Source organism: Phocoena phocoena, chromosome 19 (genome assembly GCF_963924675.1).
Source record: "Phocoena phocoena chromosome 19, mPhoPho1.1, whole genome shotgun sequence".
Classification (NCBI taxonomy): Eukaryota; Metazoa; Chordata; class Mammalia; order Artiodactyla; family Phocoenidae; genus Phocoena; species Phocoena phocoena.
Window position 1 is genome coordinate 58,092,308 of NC_089237.1, and position 15,796 is coordinate 58,108,103.

General features: G+C 43.8%; 1 protein-coding gene across 1 annotated transcript in view; it reads left to right on the forward strand.

Moving 5' to 3' along the window:
• The window catches only part of ULK2 (unc-51 like autophagy activating kinase 2), a 64,005-nt gene extending 49,913 nt beyond the window's left edge, over positions 1-14,092 (forward strand). Inside the window, exons 18-27 of the mRNA XM_065896698.1 lie at positions 1,339-1,625; positions 2,510-2,697; positions 3,092-3,195; positions 6,154-6,303; positions 7,939-8,147; positions 9,697-9,875; positions 10,286-10,404; positions 10,736-10,893; positions 13,074-13,209; positions 14,034-14,092. Of these exons, the coding sequence (XP_065752770.1) occupies positions 1,339-1,625; positions 2,510-2,697; positions 3,092-3,195; positions 6,154-6,303; positions 7,939-8,147; positions 9,697-9,875; positions 10,286-10,404; positions 10,736-10,893; positions 13,074-13,209; positions 14,034-14,092 (1,589 nt within the window). The remainder of the gene's footprint in view (positions 1-1,338; positions 1,626-2,509; positions 2,698-3,091; positions 3,196-6,153; positions 6,304-7,938; positions 8,148-9,696; positions 9,876-10,285; positions 10,405-10,735; positions 10,894-13,073; positions 13,210-14,033) is intronic.
• Positions 14,093-15,796: the final 1,704 nt, after the last annotated feature.

The window sequence follows — 15,796 nt, forward strand, 5'->3', positions numbered from 1 at the left end:
GCAGTGGTTAAGAATCCACCTGCCAACGCAGGGGACACGGGTTTGATCCCTGGTCTGGGGAAGATCCCGCATGCCACGGAGCAGCTAGGCCTGTGCGCCACAACTACTGAAGCCTGCACGACTAGAGGAGAGGCCTGTGCACCGCAGCGAAGAGTAGCCCCCCATCTCCGCAGCTAGAGAAAGCTTGTGTGTAGCAGCAAAGGCCTAACGCAGCTGCAAAAAAAAAAAAAAAATGAATCAGAGGTTTTTTAAAGAAAAGAAAAGCACTCTTTTCTAGGTTTAGTGTTTCATATTTTGTGTTTCTTTAAAAATAAAGCTTGATTAACTTTCTCCGGATCATAACATTTTGTCACTGTTTATTTGTGTATGTGTACGTGTATACACACATGTATGGCAGAACCCAGTTCTGAAAAGTGAAATGGTAGGTTTAGGCTGAGATTAAGCCAGGAGTGGTTGGCAGCAAGAGCTCCTGTTTATTGCTGCCTGTTTGGGGAAAGGTGATGGTTATGAGGCACTAAGAAAGTTTGTGTGTCTTTAACGTTATTGGTAGTGGTTCAGCTTGCAAGAAGCTCCAAGGAATTTGTAACCGGAGCCCCAGGCTTAGTGAATGTTAAGTCAGCAACAGCAGGGTTTGTTGGGGGGGGAATCCTCTTGTAGCCATCTGTTCATCGTATCAAGACCCCATCCCCCAGAGTCCCCTTAAGAGGCAATAATATCTGTGGACAAGTGTTTTCTTTGTAGAGAAGATGGACACTTTAGGTTTTAAATGAATTTTGTGAAACTGACAAAAATATGCGTATGCTTGTTATTTTTAGACAAAATCCAGGAAAAGTATATTATCTTTCTAATTTTCTTTCCAACATGCTTTTTTGAATAAAGGGCTATTCTAGTTTAGCTTGAAAAGTTTCTTTTAGTTGCTATGTGAGAAAAGAGAATAATTACAGATACTACACACATACATATCCATATAAAGAGTGGAAATCCTCTCGTTCCATGTAGATTTTTGTTGTTTTCGTTGGCTTTACGTGCTCTTTAGCTCTCTGTGGTGCTGACTAGACATTATGTTAATTGAGTTGCGTGCCCGCTGTTGGTAAAACAGCCGACAGACCCGTCGTCACTAACCCCTGTCTCATGGGAAGGCCAACGGCAGTGTGCTTGTCACTGTTTGTAAAGGATGCCAGAAAATGTCTCTTGCCAGGTAAACAACTTTTGGAATATCTCACAGGAAACAAGACATTCATTGGAACTCTCCTTGAAGAGGTGTCTTCTTAACTCGCCAGTTTTTGCCCTGTACTTCTTCTTCCCTTTGGGTTAACGCTGTCTCCGTGTCCTCGGCAGGCTCTCCCGTGCCGCAGCCTCCGTCGCCACAGCCACTCTTGTTGGGTGCTAGACTGCAGAGCGCCTCCACCCTCACCGACATCTACCAGAGCAAGCAGAAGCTCAGAAAGCAGCACTCGGACCCCATGTGCCCGTCCCACGCCGGGGCTGGGTGCAGCTGCTCCCCCCAGCCCAGTCGGCCCGGCAGCCTTGGGACCTCTCCCAGCAAGCACGCGGGGTCCTCCCCGCGGAGTTCCGACTGGTTCTTCAAAACTCCATTACCAACAATCATTGGCTCCCCTACTAAGGTGTGTTTATTAAGCCCTTTTGTAGATGTTGTGACTTTGCTAAATTAACATTTGTTAACGGGGGCATTTTGTTCCGGGTGGTCAGCTGAGGTCCAGCAACGGACCACAGGAGAAATTGAAATAGAGAAGTTGGTTACTCACCGGTCCTGGAAGAAGCACCCAGTTGCCACACGGGGAAGTCAAGTCAAAGTGCAGAGAGAGAGACAGGACCTGGGCACATGCCTTTATTAGGGTCTGTGGGTGGAGTGCTCTGGGGTTCCCGGGCCAAGGCCGGATGGGTCAATCCAAACCAAAAGAGCAGGGTTCTGATAAGTTCCACGGGGGTCTTGTCTAAGGGGCACACAGCGGGAAGGCCCTGGGAGACGGGGGGAGGTCACCAGGCCTGTCAGGGAAGTCGTATCCGGAACGTACATTTATTTGCGATTCTGTGGGCTGCTGTCTAGGGCGTGTGCTTGTACAAGGGGCTGGTGTCAATTTAAGGTCCCTGCAGGCCGCATAGCCAAGCACAGTGGATGTGGAAGCAGCAATACCATGGAGTAGCTTAACTCTCAGTGGTAGGTCATGAACTAGTATCACAAGTACTTTACAGGCAGCATTCAGGAAGAGGACAGCTGCAATTCAGTCAGCACCTGCCGTGTACCAGGCAAAGCGTAAGTCCTGTACTTGCTGAATGCTTTATATACACGTTCCCATTTAATCCTGAAGAAAGGAAACAGGCCTAGCGTAAATGAACTGTCAAGGTCACAGAGACTGGAAGCAGAAGAGCCGGGATTTGAATCCAAGGCTGACAGAGTCTGGAGTCTCTGCTCCAGCTACTGTGCCATGAGCCTGACGGTTCTGAACATTCCTACGTCATAACAACCAGTTTACATGTGTTCCCTTAGACCACGGCTCCTTTCAAAATCCCGAAAACGCAAGCGTCTTCCAACCTGCCAGCCTTGGCCACTCGCCGCGGGCCTTCTGAGGGGCAGTTGAAAGATGGGAGTGACCCACGGGGATGCTCTCACTGTCTCTCAGTACAAGGAGGGGAGAGGCACAAGTCCGAGCAGCAGGTCAGGGCAGCGTTTGGCAGGTAAGAGACGCCATTTCCTTCCAGCCCTAAACATGGAAACTGTAACAGTGCATCCATTCCTATCATAAAACAACCAGACCCGATTAGCAGCGGGTTTATGCCAGTGGTTAATGACACTGTACACGTGTAAGGAACTGCATACACTTAGAATCTCTGAAAACCATAGCTGTTGCCTATACCTGTGGGAGTCCAGAGCTCTTCCTGAGTTTCCTGAGTAGTCTGTTTCTGCCTTTTTGTTTATCTCTACCTTGAATTGTTCGGTCTCTATTTTTTGTCTCCTTGTTCTCTGACTTTCCTTTAACCCTTTTATGGCTTGGCTTAAATCACCCTTATTACTGCTAAGTCTGGATTTTTTAAAAGTATACATTTACATTATTATCATTCTTCTTTTTAGATCTGTCAGTACTGGGAAATTATCAGATCAACCAGTAAAAACACCTTTAGGTGGACATCAGGGCAGCACGGACAGTTTAAATACAGAACGACCAATGGATATAGGTAAGAGAAGTCCGGTTTCTTTTTAGGCAGGTAATCTGTTTGTTAACTTTCCTATTGCTGCTGTAACAAATTACCACAAGCTTGGTAGCTTAAAAACAACACAGATGTATTATTTTACAGTTCCGGAGGGCAGAAGTCCACAGGGGGTCTCACTAGGCTAAAACCGAGGTGTAGGCAGGGCTGGTTGCTTTTGCAGGCTCTCGGGGACGGTGCACTTCCTGGCCTTTTGCGGCCTCTGGGGGCTGCCCTCATCCCTTGGCTTGTGGCCCCTTCGACCGTGAAAGCCAGCAATGGCCAGTCTAGACTCAGACCTTCTGCCCCCTTAGCCTACACTTAAAGGACCCTTGTGATTACATTGGACCGACTGGATTATCTCTTTAAGTTCAGCTGATGAGCAGCCCTGGTTCCATCTGCAGCTTTAGTTCCCCTTTGCCGTGTCACATAGCCTATTTACAAGTTTCAGGGCTCAGGACGTGGGCATCTTTGGCTTGGGCGTGGGGGTAATTACTCTGCCCATCTACTTCTGGTGACTGTTCACGAATCTGTTGACCAGATTGCTTCGTCCAGTCCCTGTCATCTCATCTAAGTTCTTAGGAGCCTGTCAAGATAGGGCCATGTTCAGTGTCTTGATGATCGGCAGCCCATGAGTTAGAAGTTAGATGCTGACCAAGATTGCTTTTTATCAGTAGGATAACACTGGCCAAAGTTGCCTTACACATGTGAACTCTTGAGCATCTCTTATACAGCAAGCCCAACCTATAAAGAACCATAGGTCACTGAGATCCCTGGCTCTTTCATAGTTGTTCCAGGGAACTTTATGTCCGTGGACCCACATCTAGATTACTTTAGACTGCTTATCAAAAAATGAAAACAAAGGGCTGGCTCCAGACCCTAACCCAGGCTTGTTTAATCAAGTTTTCTGGGAAAGGAGTTTAGGAATCTGTGTCTTTAACAAGCTCCCCACACGATTATTATGTCCACTTAAATTTGAGTCGGTATTGGAACCTCTTTGTTCTTGTTTTCCCTGTCATTCTTTTACCGTCTCTCCCATGAGCCTCCAAAGGAGGAAATATCTAGACCAACAAACACCCGAGTATGGTTTCTGTGCTGTAGGGCTTGATATTTCACTCCACCGTCATCTTGCTGGCATGGTTTCTGAAGAGAAGTCTCGTGTCATTCTTACCCTCGTTCCTCTTATAAATGAGGTGCTTTTTTTCTTTGGCTTCTTTCAGGATTTTTTCTTTGATTCTCTGCTGTTTGAAGATGAAATGCACAGGTGTAGATTATTTGGCATTCTAACCGCTTGGTGTTCTTTAAGCTTCCTGGACTTGGAAGGTTTGGTTCTGCATTTATTTTGGAAATTCCTTGGACATTACTACTTCACATATTTCTTCTGTGCCTTTCTCTTTCTCCTTTTCATATTCCTGTTGCACATATATTATATCTTTGTGGTTGTCCCACAGTTCTTGGATATTCTGGGATTTTTGTTGTTGTTGTTTTAATTCTTCTTTCTCTTTGCTTTTCAGTTTTGGAAGTTCCTATTGACATATCTTCAAGCTAACTGATTTTCTTCTCAACCATGTCCTGTCTGTTGATGAGCTCATCAAATACATTCTTCATTTCTGTGTCAGTGATTCTGACTTACAGCATTTCCTTTGAGTCTTTCTTAGAGTTGCCATCTCTGCTTTGTTACTCATTTGCTCTTACATGTTGTTTATTTTTTCCATTAGAGTTCTTAGCATTAATCAAAGTTATTATAATTTCTGGTGTGATAAGTCCAATATGTGTGCTGTATCTGAGTCTGGTTCAGGGCTTGCTCTGTCTCTTCAATCTGTTTTTACCTTTTAGCTTGCCTTTTAATTTTTGTTGAAAGCCAGAAATGATATTACTGGACATAGAATTGAGTTAAATAGTGTGAGGTGTTTTTTTTGTTTATCTGGCTAAGAGTTAGGCTGTGTGTAGTGTTTGCTGTAGCCATAGGTATCAGGGTAAACTTTTCTCTGGTGTCTTTGTTTTTGTCTCCCCTGTTGTCTTTGACTTTCCCTAGATACCCCTTCTTAAATGCCTAACTCTGTATTTTCTTCTAAGAAAATATAAGCTATAAAACAGCTTAGGGACTTCCCTGGTGGCACAGTGGTTGAGAATCCGCCTGCCAATGCAGGGGACATGGGTTCGAGCCCTGGTTCGGGAAGATCCAACCTGCTGCAGAGCACCTAAGCCCGTGCGCCACAACTACTGAGCCTGCGCTCTAGAGCCCATGAGCCACAACTGCTGAAGCCTGTGCACCTAAAGCCTGTGCTCCGCAACAAAGAGAAGCCACCGCAGTGAGAGGCCTGTACACCAGCCCCCACTCTCCACAACTAGAGAAAGCCCGTGTGCAGCAGTGAAGACCCAGCACAGCCAAAAATAAATAAATAAATATATTAAAAAAGCAAAAACAAAAACAGCTTAGCTCTTAGTTTCTCCACATTCTCACCAGCGTTTGTTATCTGTGGTCTTTTCGATGATGACCATTCTGACAGGTGTGAGGTGATGTCTCATTGGGGTTTTTATTTGCATTTGCCTGATGATTAGCGATGTTGAGCATCTTTTCATGTGCCTGTTGGCCATATGTATTTTTTGGAAAAATAACTATTCAGGTCTTCTGCCCATTTTTTTAATCAGGTTGTTTCCCCACATATTTATTCCCAGTTCTTGGTTTCCACCTTTTCACATTATCCTCAGGTGTGACGGCAATTCACGTAGAAGTAACTGAATTGTAGGCCCTGGTGAAAAGAAGATTCACAGCTGTGAAGAGATTACCATAAAATATTTTTAATGGAGATCTGTATTGAATTTTCTGTTTTTAAGAGTAATAAATGCTTATTGTAAAAAAACCAAATCTAATATAAAAGTAAAGGTGTCCCTATAAAACCCACCCTCTGATACATGACACATTTGGTGAACTTTTTATTGCAGCCCCTGCAGGAGCCTGTGGTGTTGCACGGGCTCCTTCTGTGGGAACAGCAGCGAGTCCCAGGGCTGTGCTGTTCACGGTAGGGTCTCCTCCACACAGGGCTGCGACCCCCGCTTGTACCCACACAGTCCTTCGGACAAGAACCACCTCAGGTGAGGACTGTCTTAGTTCCGCCTTGGGCTCGTGTCTGGTGTGCAGATTCTGATAATGGCTTAATGGTGCGACGGCGTTTTTTTTTTTTACCAATGACGTGGAGATAACGATTTACTTTACCTTAAAGGGTTAGGAAGAGTAGGTGAGGGGACTTCCCTGGCAGTCCCGTGGTTAAGACTCTGCGCTTGCACGGCAGGGGGCATGGGTTCGGTACCTGGTCGGGGAACTAAGATCCCGCATGCCACGCTGTGCGGCCAAAAAATTTAAAAAAAGAGTAAATGAGGCAATACTTGTGGGGGAAAAAAAATTTGCAAAATAAAAGGTACTATGTTATATATTAGTAATAATATATATGTAATTTTATAACATTATTACATGAATGTGACTTCACAGTGAAGCAGCTATGCATATTGGTGCTTCTTGGCTTACATCGAAGGCTTATTTTAGTACATCCAGTAAATTTTTTTTTTTTTTTTTTTTTTTTTTTTTTTTTTTTTTGCGGTACGCGGGCCTCTCACTGTTGTGGCCTCTCCCGTTGCGGAGCACAGGCTCCGGACGCGCAGGCTCAGCGGCCATGGCTCACGGGCCCAGCCGCTCCGCGGCATGTGGGATCTTCCCGGACCGGGGCACGAACCCGTGTCCCCTGCATCGGCAGGCGGACTCTCAACCACCGCGCCACCAGGGAAGCCCCCAGTAAATTTTTTGAAAATGATAGATTGTTGTTTATTTTTGGTTTTGTGGGATTTTTTAGAAACCTAGGTTTCACCTTTTTTTTTTGGTACTTTGAGTCCCAATCTTTGCACTTAATCCTATATCCTACTTCTGGATAGGCTGATAGATTGGTTTTATCAGCCATAGTCTATAAATAGGTAATTGGTACCAAAAATTAAGAAAGTGTTTAGATTGGACTTGAGTTATCATTTGACATCATATATTATACCTTGTGTCCCTTAAGTTCTCTTATGCTAAATCAGTTACTAATCAAGATACAAGTAGATTAATAAGCAAAGGATATAAATAGATAATGAGAGTGGAAAAAGCTAATAATCTTGATTTTAGGATTATTAAGAGTATTAAATAATAAGAAAATACCACTTTGAGAAAATAACTTTTTATACCTGTTAACTAAGCCAACATTTAAAAAATGTAATTCCCAGTGTTGTTGAGGCTTAGTGGGATCTCTGCGCTCACTCACGGCTGCTTTAGAAAATAGCGTGGCAAGTCTTACAAAGAGCTGTAAAAATATTTATAGTAATATTTGATCTGTGGTAATCCCATTCTGTTTATAAGGCCACTTACAACAAAGTGGTCTCATAAAGTATTTATCTGTGATAACTCAAAAGAAGGAAGGATTTCATTACAATGTTATTGGTGGCATTAAAAAAACAGAAATAGTATAAGTGCCCCCACATAAGCACTGGGGTATAATTTTAGTGAAGCGTACACATCCGCTGAGTTTTATCACCGTGAGGACTGTGGAGCAGCAGGGAGAAATGTGTATGTTAGAAATTTGTTTAAAACAGAATTTAAAAGTAGCTGTGCTGATTCTGTAAGGAATGAAGATAAAGCCTGTTCATGTGCTCAGGGAGGGGTCGGGGGCCTTCCTTTTAACGCTTCCTCGCCCGTCTCCACAGGGGGCTCCAGCGGCTCCGGAGGCTCCCTGGGCTCCGCCGGGGGCCGTGTGTCTGGGGGCTCCCCGCCTGGGCTGTGCTCGGGGTCTCCCCCTCTGGGAGCAGAGGCAGCTCCCAGCCTGAGACACGCGCCTTGTGGTGCTTCACCCCCCAGCCTGGAGGGGCTCGTCGCCTTTGAAGCCCCTGAACTGCCCGAGGAGACGCTGATGGAGGTGGGAAGAGACCCTGTGACGTGTCACTTACGGGGACCCCGAGGAGAGTGTTGGTGACGGGAGGCCAGAATCCCCCTAACCTTTCCTATTTGGAACATTGCTTATATATTTTCAGAATAATGTTGACAGTGACACTCATTCATAGCAAGCTTTGGTTGGCAGGAAGTGATGCATACAGATTTTGTATTCTTAATTTCTTTATCTGAAGTTTATTTACTACTTACAGGACTTTTAAAACAATCTTTTTCATAAAACCGTAACTTTTTATTCACAAAGCTTGCTTTTCTTCATAAGATAAAAATGATACACTTAAACTTAGGTTTAAAAACATAAATTAAGATGCCAAATCAGTCAGTAACGCTGAGGAATAAAGCTGCCCGGCAGACTGGACAGCCGCGTGTGCACACCGGTGCCTTCCCTCCGCGGAGCCAGGTCTCCAGGGAAAAACACGTCAGAACGTGAGGTGTGCTGAGCACAAGTGCAGAATAGAGGTGAATTCTACGATTCCAGAGCCTCTGCCAGCGAATTCCTCAGTGTCGACTCCAGGACAGTGCTCCATAGACCGCACCTCCTCCAGGTCAACTAAGGAACAAGTTCTCTTTCCATATTTCTGTTGTGTGTGAAGGAAAATTAAGTCTTTCACATAAAAGTTATAAAGGACTGCGTGCAAAATTTTAGTAGTGATTCTGTAGTAAGTTTAAGTTGTAATTTTGAAAATATGTATAAGATTGGAAAAGCAATCTTCAGAGTTTTTTCAGTCTCCACCAAAGTAGGCATAAATTATGTTCCCGTATGTATTGGAGCATATAGTCTGATATGCTGTCAGGGGGCAGAGAGACTTTCAAAAGTTGACTGGTTTATTCTTCTGTCTTTAGTGCACTGATTCTCATCCCTTTTTAACCATAAAAGGAGAGTGAGAAACTTAGTCTTATTTGAGATTTCAAAATACATTTATAGCTAAAAACAAACCTCAAAACGTAAATTTTAGAGTACCCATTTTTAACGCGCTGCTATTATGTCTATCTATATACTCCACTCTTTAACGGAAAAGATCACAAAATTTAGAGCCTTGGTATTAGGAATCACTGTTAACTGAAGAGCCACCAGAAATTAAAATAAAGTGGCTCTGAAATTGTAAGTCAGTAGAATTCATTAAACGATCAAGAAGTGTGGTTTACTGCACAGAATATCCTTACATTCTTATATCTTGGTATCTATTTTGTCATGTTTCTGTCTCATGTATATTGATTTAATTGTTCTGTGTTTCATTCTTTTCCTGGTGCAAGTACAATGACCTCATATCTTTGAGGCTGAATTTTGTGGGTGCTCTCGTACATCCATACACACAAACACATGACACACTCTTGTTTGGTTTCATTTGTGTTTATTTTTCTCACAGTTTTCTGGAATTTAAAACTTTCATTGTCCTTTGATCATTCTGACATTCATAAGTATAGAAAACATTAGCAGTGGCCACAGTTTATGTGCAGAAATGAGTGTGCGCCTCTCCTTAACCTGCAAGTTTCTAAGATGATTGGCTTTGCCGCAGCGAGAGCACACAGACACCTTCCGCCACCTGAACGCAATGCTGTTGTTCACGGAGTGTGTGCTGGACCTGACAGCCGTGCGCGGGGGAGACCCGGGGCTCTGCACGTCCGCGGTCTCCTTGTACCAGATCCAGGAGAGCGTGGTGGTGGACCAGATCAGCCAGCTGAGCAAAGACTGGGGGTAGGTGCCCCCTTGCTGTCCATCTCCAGAGGCTTCCTGCCCTCTGTAAACTGGTGTCCAAGCTGGGGGCCGTGTCATCCACTGAAGGTCATGGGCGGCTCTGAGTTACCTCATTGTGCTCGATTTCACTGTGTGAGCCAAGACTTGGAGGTTCTGCAGCCTTGGTGTTTCCTTTCCTGTAAATCATGCTATTAAGATATTTGATGATAAAGAGATTGTATTTTTATCTGAGCGCACCCATTGTATTCAGAGTACACACGTCTTTCTCCATGCCGGCCCTTCTCCCTTCAGGAGGTGTCTGTGCACTAAAAGTGTCAAGGGGAATGATGTTCCCTTAGAGAGACTGTTGTGATGGGGCACTGGCCTGTCGGTTCGCAGGCTGACGCTCTGCTTGCTGTCTCTGGGTGCAGGCGGGTGGAGCAGCTGGTGTTATACATGAAGGCCGCACAGCTGCTGGCAGCCTCTCTGCATCTCGCCAAAGAGCAGATCAAGTCCGGGAAGCTGAGCCCGTCCACGGGTGTGAAACAAGGTACAAGCGGAGCGTGACGGGGCTGCTTTTCCCCTTACACTGGGAAGGGGAGTTTTTGGTGAGGGGTCACCGTGGTATTAAGCATGCTTAAATGGGAAAAGATGCTGGCTTTTCTGTTTTTTGGTTTTGCCATTTAGCCGATACAGAGAGCAGTCAGAATTACTTTATTCTCAGTCTTCACTAAGAGAGAGAACATGTGGAAGAATGATTTCCAGTCACTTTTTTCAGTGATCATGTAGTGTCGCTTTCCATAAATCAGCAGGAAGGTTGCTTGTCACCATGACTCTGTTTCTGGAGGAAAATAAAAATTCTCATTTCAATTTTTTTCCAGTTGTCAAAAATCTGAATGAACGATATAAATTCTGCATCAGCATGTGCAAGAAACTTACAGAAAAGCTGAACCGCTTCTTCTCTGACAAGCAGAGGTTTATTGATGAAATCAACAGCGTGACAGCAGAGAAACTCATCTATAATTGTGCTGTAGAAATGGTAACCCTTTTTAAGGTGTAATATTGCATAGTAATACTACTTGTCTTTAAGAGCACCTTTTGGTTTTTGTTTTTCCTGGCTGCGTTGGGTCTTCGTTGCTGCGCGTAGGCTTTCTCTAGTTGCCGTGAGCGGGGGGCTACTCTTCCTCGCGGTGCGCGGGCTTCTCATTGTGGTGGCTTCTCATTGTTGTGGAGCACGGGCTCTAGAGCGCAGGCTCAGTAGTTGCGGCGCAGGGACTTAGGTGCTCCGCGGCATGTGGGATCTTCCTGGACCAGGGCTCGAACCCGTGTCCCCTGCATTGGCAGGCAGACTCTTAACCACTGCACCACCAGGGAAGTTCCCTAAGAGCATCTTTTGAAGTGCACACCTACTTGACATCATCCTTTTAAAAAGAGTTTATGCCCCACCACTCCCAAGTCCCAGGTATTGTGGTACCTCTTCCTGAAGGAGTGATTACACTTAATTAACATGCAACAAACATAAGTTATGTTGGTTACCTACCACCTTTGGTAAAAGTTTACCATACCTCTTAAAAATTGCTAACATTAGGCATGATCTAATCTTTTTATAGTTTGCATCTAAGAGCTTTCACTGGATCTCTTTCTTCATTTTCTACTATTTAAGGAATTTGGCTTGATAAAACATTACAAAAATACTGTTCTTATTACCCAATCTGCAGAAATTCACGTGGTCAGATTCCACAACTGACCTTACTTAAGTGTAGACACACAAAGTATAATCTACTTTTCCAACTCTCTGGTTATATTAGTGGAAATAATTTGTTTTCTGTATCTTTGAGGAAAAATTGCTCTGAAGGAAACATGAAATTAGGGACTGTCAAAGAAGGAGTTAAGTGGGGAAAAATTTAATTACTGACCAACCGTATAGTTTTTACCATATTAACATAGTTGAGCTTCCTTTTCCCTCTCAAATTTGTGTACTTTGAATTGTACTGTTATGTTACCCCCTTGGTCTTATTTTGAAAACCATCATGATAAAAAGGCATATGAAAATAGTTCTGGAATATAAACTGTTGATGAGAATAATATACATTATATTGCCCTAAACTGTTGATACGAATAATATGCATTGTATTGTTTTGTACCGAATTAAGACTTCATAAGACAGATTTTCTTTTAGAAATTTGTGCCCGGAAAGACGTCCTCTCGTACGGAGTTAGGGTGCTTCTGTCTCTTCTGACGATAGAGCCACGTGCCTCCAACAAGTCTCTCCTTGTGCCCTGGCTGCTGAGCAAGCTTGGAGACACTCAGCTTATATTTAGTTATTTCTCTCCTTCCTTTTCAGGACTTGGATTTTCTGTGTCCATTTTATTTATCATATTGTATGTGGCTTTACTCTTTGAAAGAGACAGAGCATACTGACAAGTAAATTAGGATACTGGATTACTGATAGTCTGGGCAGTGAATGATTAAAGAGAAAATCAGGATGCTGTTGGGGAAACAAATGCTCATAACCCCGTGAATGACACCATGCCCGTCTTTCTGGGGAGCCCTACCCACCTCTCCCCCTGCCCAGCTCGCTCCTGCTTCCTTACGGCTCTGCCTCAGCATCACGTCCTGGAGGCGCTCCCTAACCACTTCCTCCTCCGTAGTCGGGTTAGATGCCTCCCGCGTGTGCTGCATACCATCCAGGGCTTCCTCCTGTGATGCCAGGTACCCCTTGGAGTTCACAGCCCACGCCTCCCTCTGGACTGTGAGCTCACCTTCATCGTACACTCTGGGCCGACACTCAGCAGGTGCCCAGTAAATACCTCTGAATGAATGAATCCCACACACCAGAAAATTCTGTAACTAAAAGGAAAAGCTGATAAGTGGATTTTAACGTCATTTAATTATTTCATTGTAACAAGATCTACTTTAGTGAAATGCCAGGTTACTAGTGGGGAAGCGTAAGTTTAAAATAAACCCTTCAGTGAAGTCATAGAAGAGCCAGTTTAGAATTGCAGAGATCATGAGTTAGGAATCTCTGAGTTCAGGAATTGAATGCAGAGTAACTCTTTTGTCAAGAAGCTCTTTTATGTCGCCCACCCAATAGATTATATCATTTTGTCAAAACGTTATTAATTTTAGACAGATTCCATTTAAAGCTGCATTGCCTGAATGGATTCGTATTTTCATGGAAAAGCTGAGAATCTTCTTGTTTTTGCTTCCTGGTTCCAGGTTCAGGCTGCAGCCCTGGATGAGATGTTCCAGCAGACTGAAGATATTGTTTATCGCTATCATAAGGCGGCCCTTCTTTTGGAAGGCTTAACTAAGATTCTCCAGGACCCGGCAGATATTGAAAATGTACACAAATGTGAGTTGACTTAGAAAGTAGTGTGCGTGTTGGTTGCACTTTCATTGTCTCCTCGTGGTGCAGTAGACAGAGCGTGGAGTTTGGAACCGTGCAGCCTGGGGGTTGCATCTTGGCTTCCCAACCTTGGGCAAGTCACTCACCCTTTCTGTGGTCTCCGTCTCTTCCTCTACAAGATGAGGAACAATGCCTGCCTTGCCGAGCTGTTGTGAGGATTAGAGAGGTTGCTTGTACAGAGCTGTTGGCTTCTGTCATTAGTCTTTAGATTTCTACACTGCATGACTGTATTGGTGGGTGTGTTTGTGTATGCAGAGAACTTTGCTTTTATCATTAAACAATAAGAAAGGCAACTGTTTTAATCCTCGTTGGTTTAGCGACCGAAGAGCCCTGTGAAAACCCTGTGTACTGCAGATTTGGTGTACAGAACGGAGTGTGGACACTGGTAGGGTACCAGGATGGTGTTTCCACTTGTCAGATATAAGACCAGTGATGGTTTTTTTTGAGGAGGAGGTGTGGTCATACCACATTTTGAAGAGCCACAAGGGGCTGGCAGTTCTAAGGTTGTTTGCAATTGTGAGCGAACTAGCTGTTAAAACCTAAATGTTCTTCATTTGACGTGCTAATCTAGCTTTTACCACTGTGCAGCGCTAAGCTAGACAATTACCAGGCAGAAAGAAGAAAAAATACTCAGAACTGTTAACTCTGGGGCAAAGATAGAACAGAGGTGAAGGTGTAGGTGGAGAGTGAGAGATTCTTTTTCATTGGTTCTTCTTTCCTTGGTTTTGAAAATAGAAATGATTTTTATTATGCATTTATTTTATTTCTAGATAAATCCCGTATTGAAAGGAGACTGTCGGCACTCTGCTACAGCACCTCGACCTTGTGAGCAGCAGCAGGCCTGCCCCCAGGACTCGTGGTGGGTGTGAGGCGATGCCTCTGGGAGCACAGCTTGGATCCTGTCGCCCCACCCCCAGGAAACTGTAGCTTCCTACACGGTGACCACCAAAGAGCAAGCAGTGATTTCAGAAAGGAAAAACAACCCCAGAACTACCTGCCTTATCAGAGAAGTCACCCCTTCCCTTTTTCTTTGTAGAAGCAGAAGCAAGAGTATTCCACTTGGCTTTCAGTCTGAACTTGGTAAATAAATGTACCTTAGAACTAGAGTCGTCAGTACAGTTATTCTTAAGGGTAATTAGGAATGAAACGATGAGTGGCTCTTCACGCCAGTCACCAGAGCAAAGTGTGGGGTTCCACATGTTCACTGAGGCGAAAAAGTAAAAAGCCACGTCTCATCCAGGCGGTTTGATACTCGGGGTAAGTTTATCTGAGTCTGAGCACGCGTCCAGGAACAGCTCAGGAAGAAATAGCTTAAGGAGTGAGAGGCGTCTCTTGGAAGAGATTGTGAAACCTTCAATTTGATCTCATATGGACACATATTAATAATCTTCCAGAATCTTTCATATTGCACTAATTTATTAAAACAACTGTGTATTGGATTTTGCAATTTAAAACTAACTGAGGCACAATGGACTTGTTTAAAATATTTTACTTGATTATATACACGTACCCTTTCCAGAATTCACAGGTGATTTCTCGTGGACTTTTAAGTGGTAAAAAACTTGTGTTGTGTGAACCTTTGCATTTTCTTAGCCTATTCATCTACACCTACAGGTTTTCTCGGTGATATGTTTAAGTTGCTCGTTGTCTGCTTTTGTTTGCATTTTTTACTGTGCATGCAGAATGTGCATTCATGCCTATGACCTCTAGGCTTACTAAAGGCTAGGTTTATTGAGGCAGTATTAGAGCAAGTGTCAATCCAGAGATACTCTCAAGAATTGTAATAGGGCCAAAACAAAGTTGGTGACTTAAAGGCTTATTAGTGATGTGGAATTTTACATGAAGTTAGTGAAAAGTGAGGTATGTTTTCTCTTAGGAAAATGGGCAGCTCTTTCCAGCCTGTGTGCATTTTCCTGTTAGTCCTGACAGTTCACCAGGTAGCTAGTCATGGAGAATGTGGGCACTTAACACCCCTCTAGAGATGGTGCCTACGTGGTAGATTATTTCGTTTCTCTTACTTACCTGCTTGAATACTTGAATAAACCATTCTCCAGTTTCAATCCTTTTAGATAATATAACCTGAACTCTGACAAATTGCCCAGAAGCTCTTTGGCATTAATTTAGTGTACTGATAAAAACAAAAACATGGTTTTTCTTTACTTTGACGCAGTAATGTAATTTTTACTTTATTTATCTGTATGAAATTCCAGCAGTTAATTTGAACATTTATTTATATGATGTTTATATTTTTAGGTCTTTAATACGGTGTTTCTACCTCTTATTTGTAACTGCATGCATTATTCATGAAGCTAGGTAAAACTCACTGAATTGTTGTGTCATAGCCTTTTTATTATTGCCTGTACAGATGTATATTAAGGTAAATAAAACTGACCCGGTGTTTCTAGGGTGAGGCTGGGTCCCTGTGATGTGGCTTGTCAGGCCAGGTCCTTCCTCAGTGAGTTTGGAGCCTTGGTGGTTAACACCCGTCGCCCTGCCCCAGGGTTTCAGATGCTCGGTGACGGTCCTGCAGGCT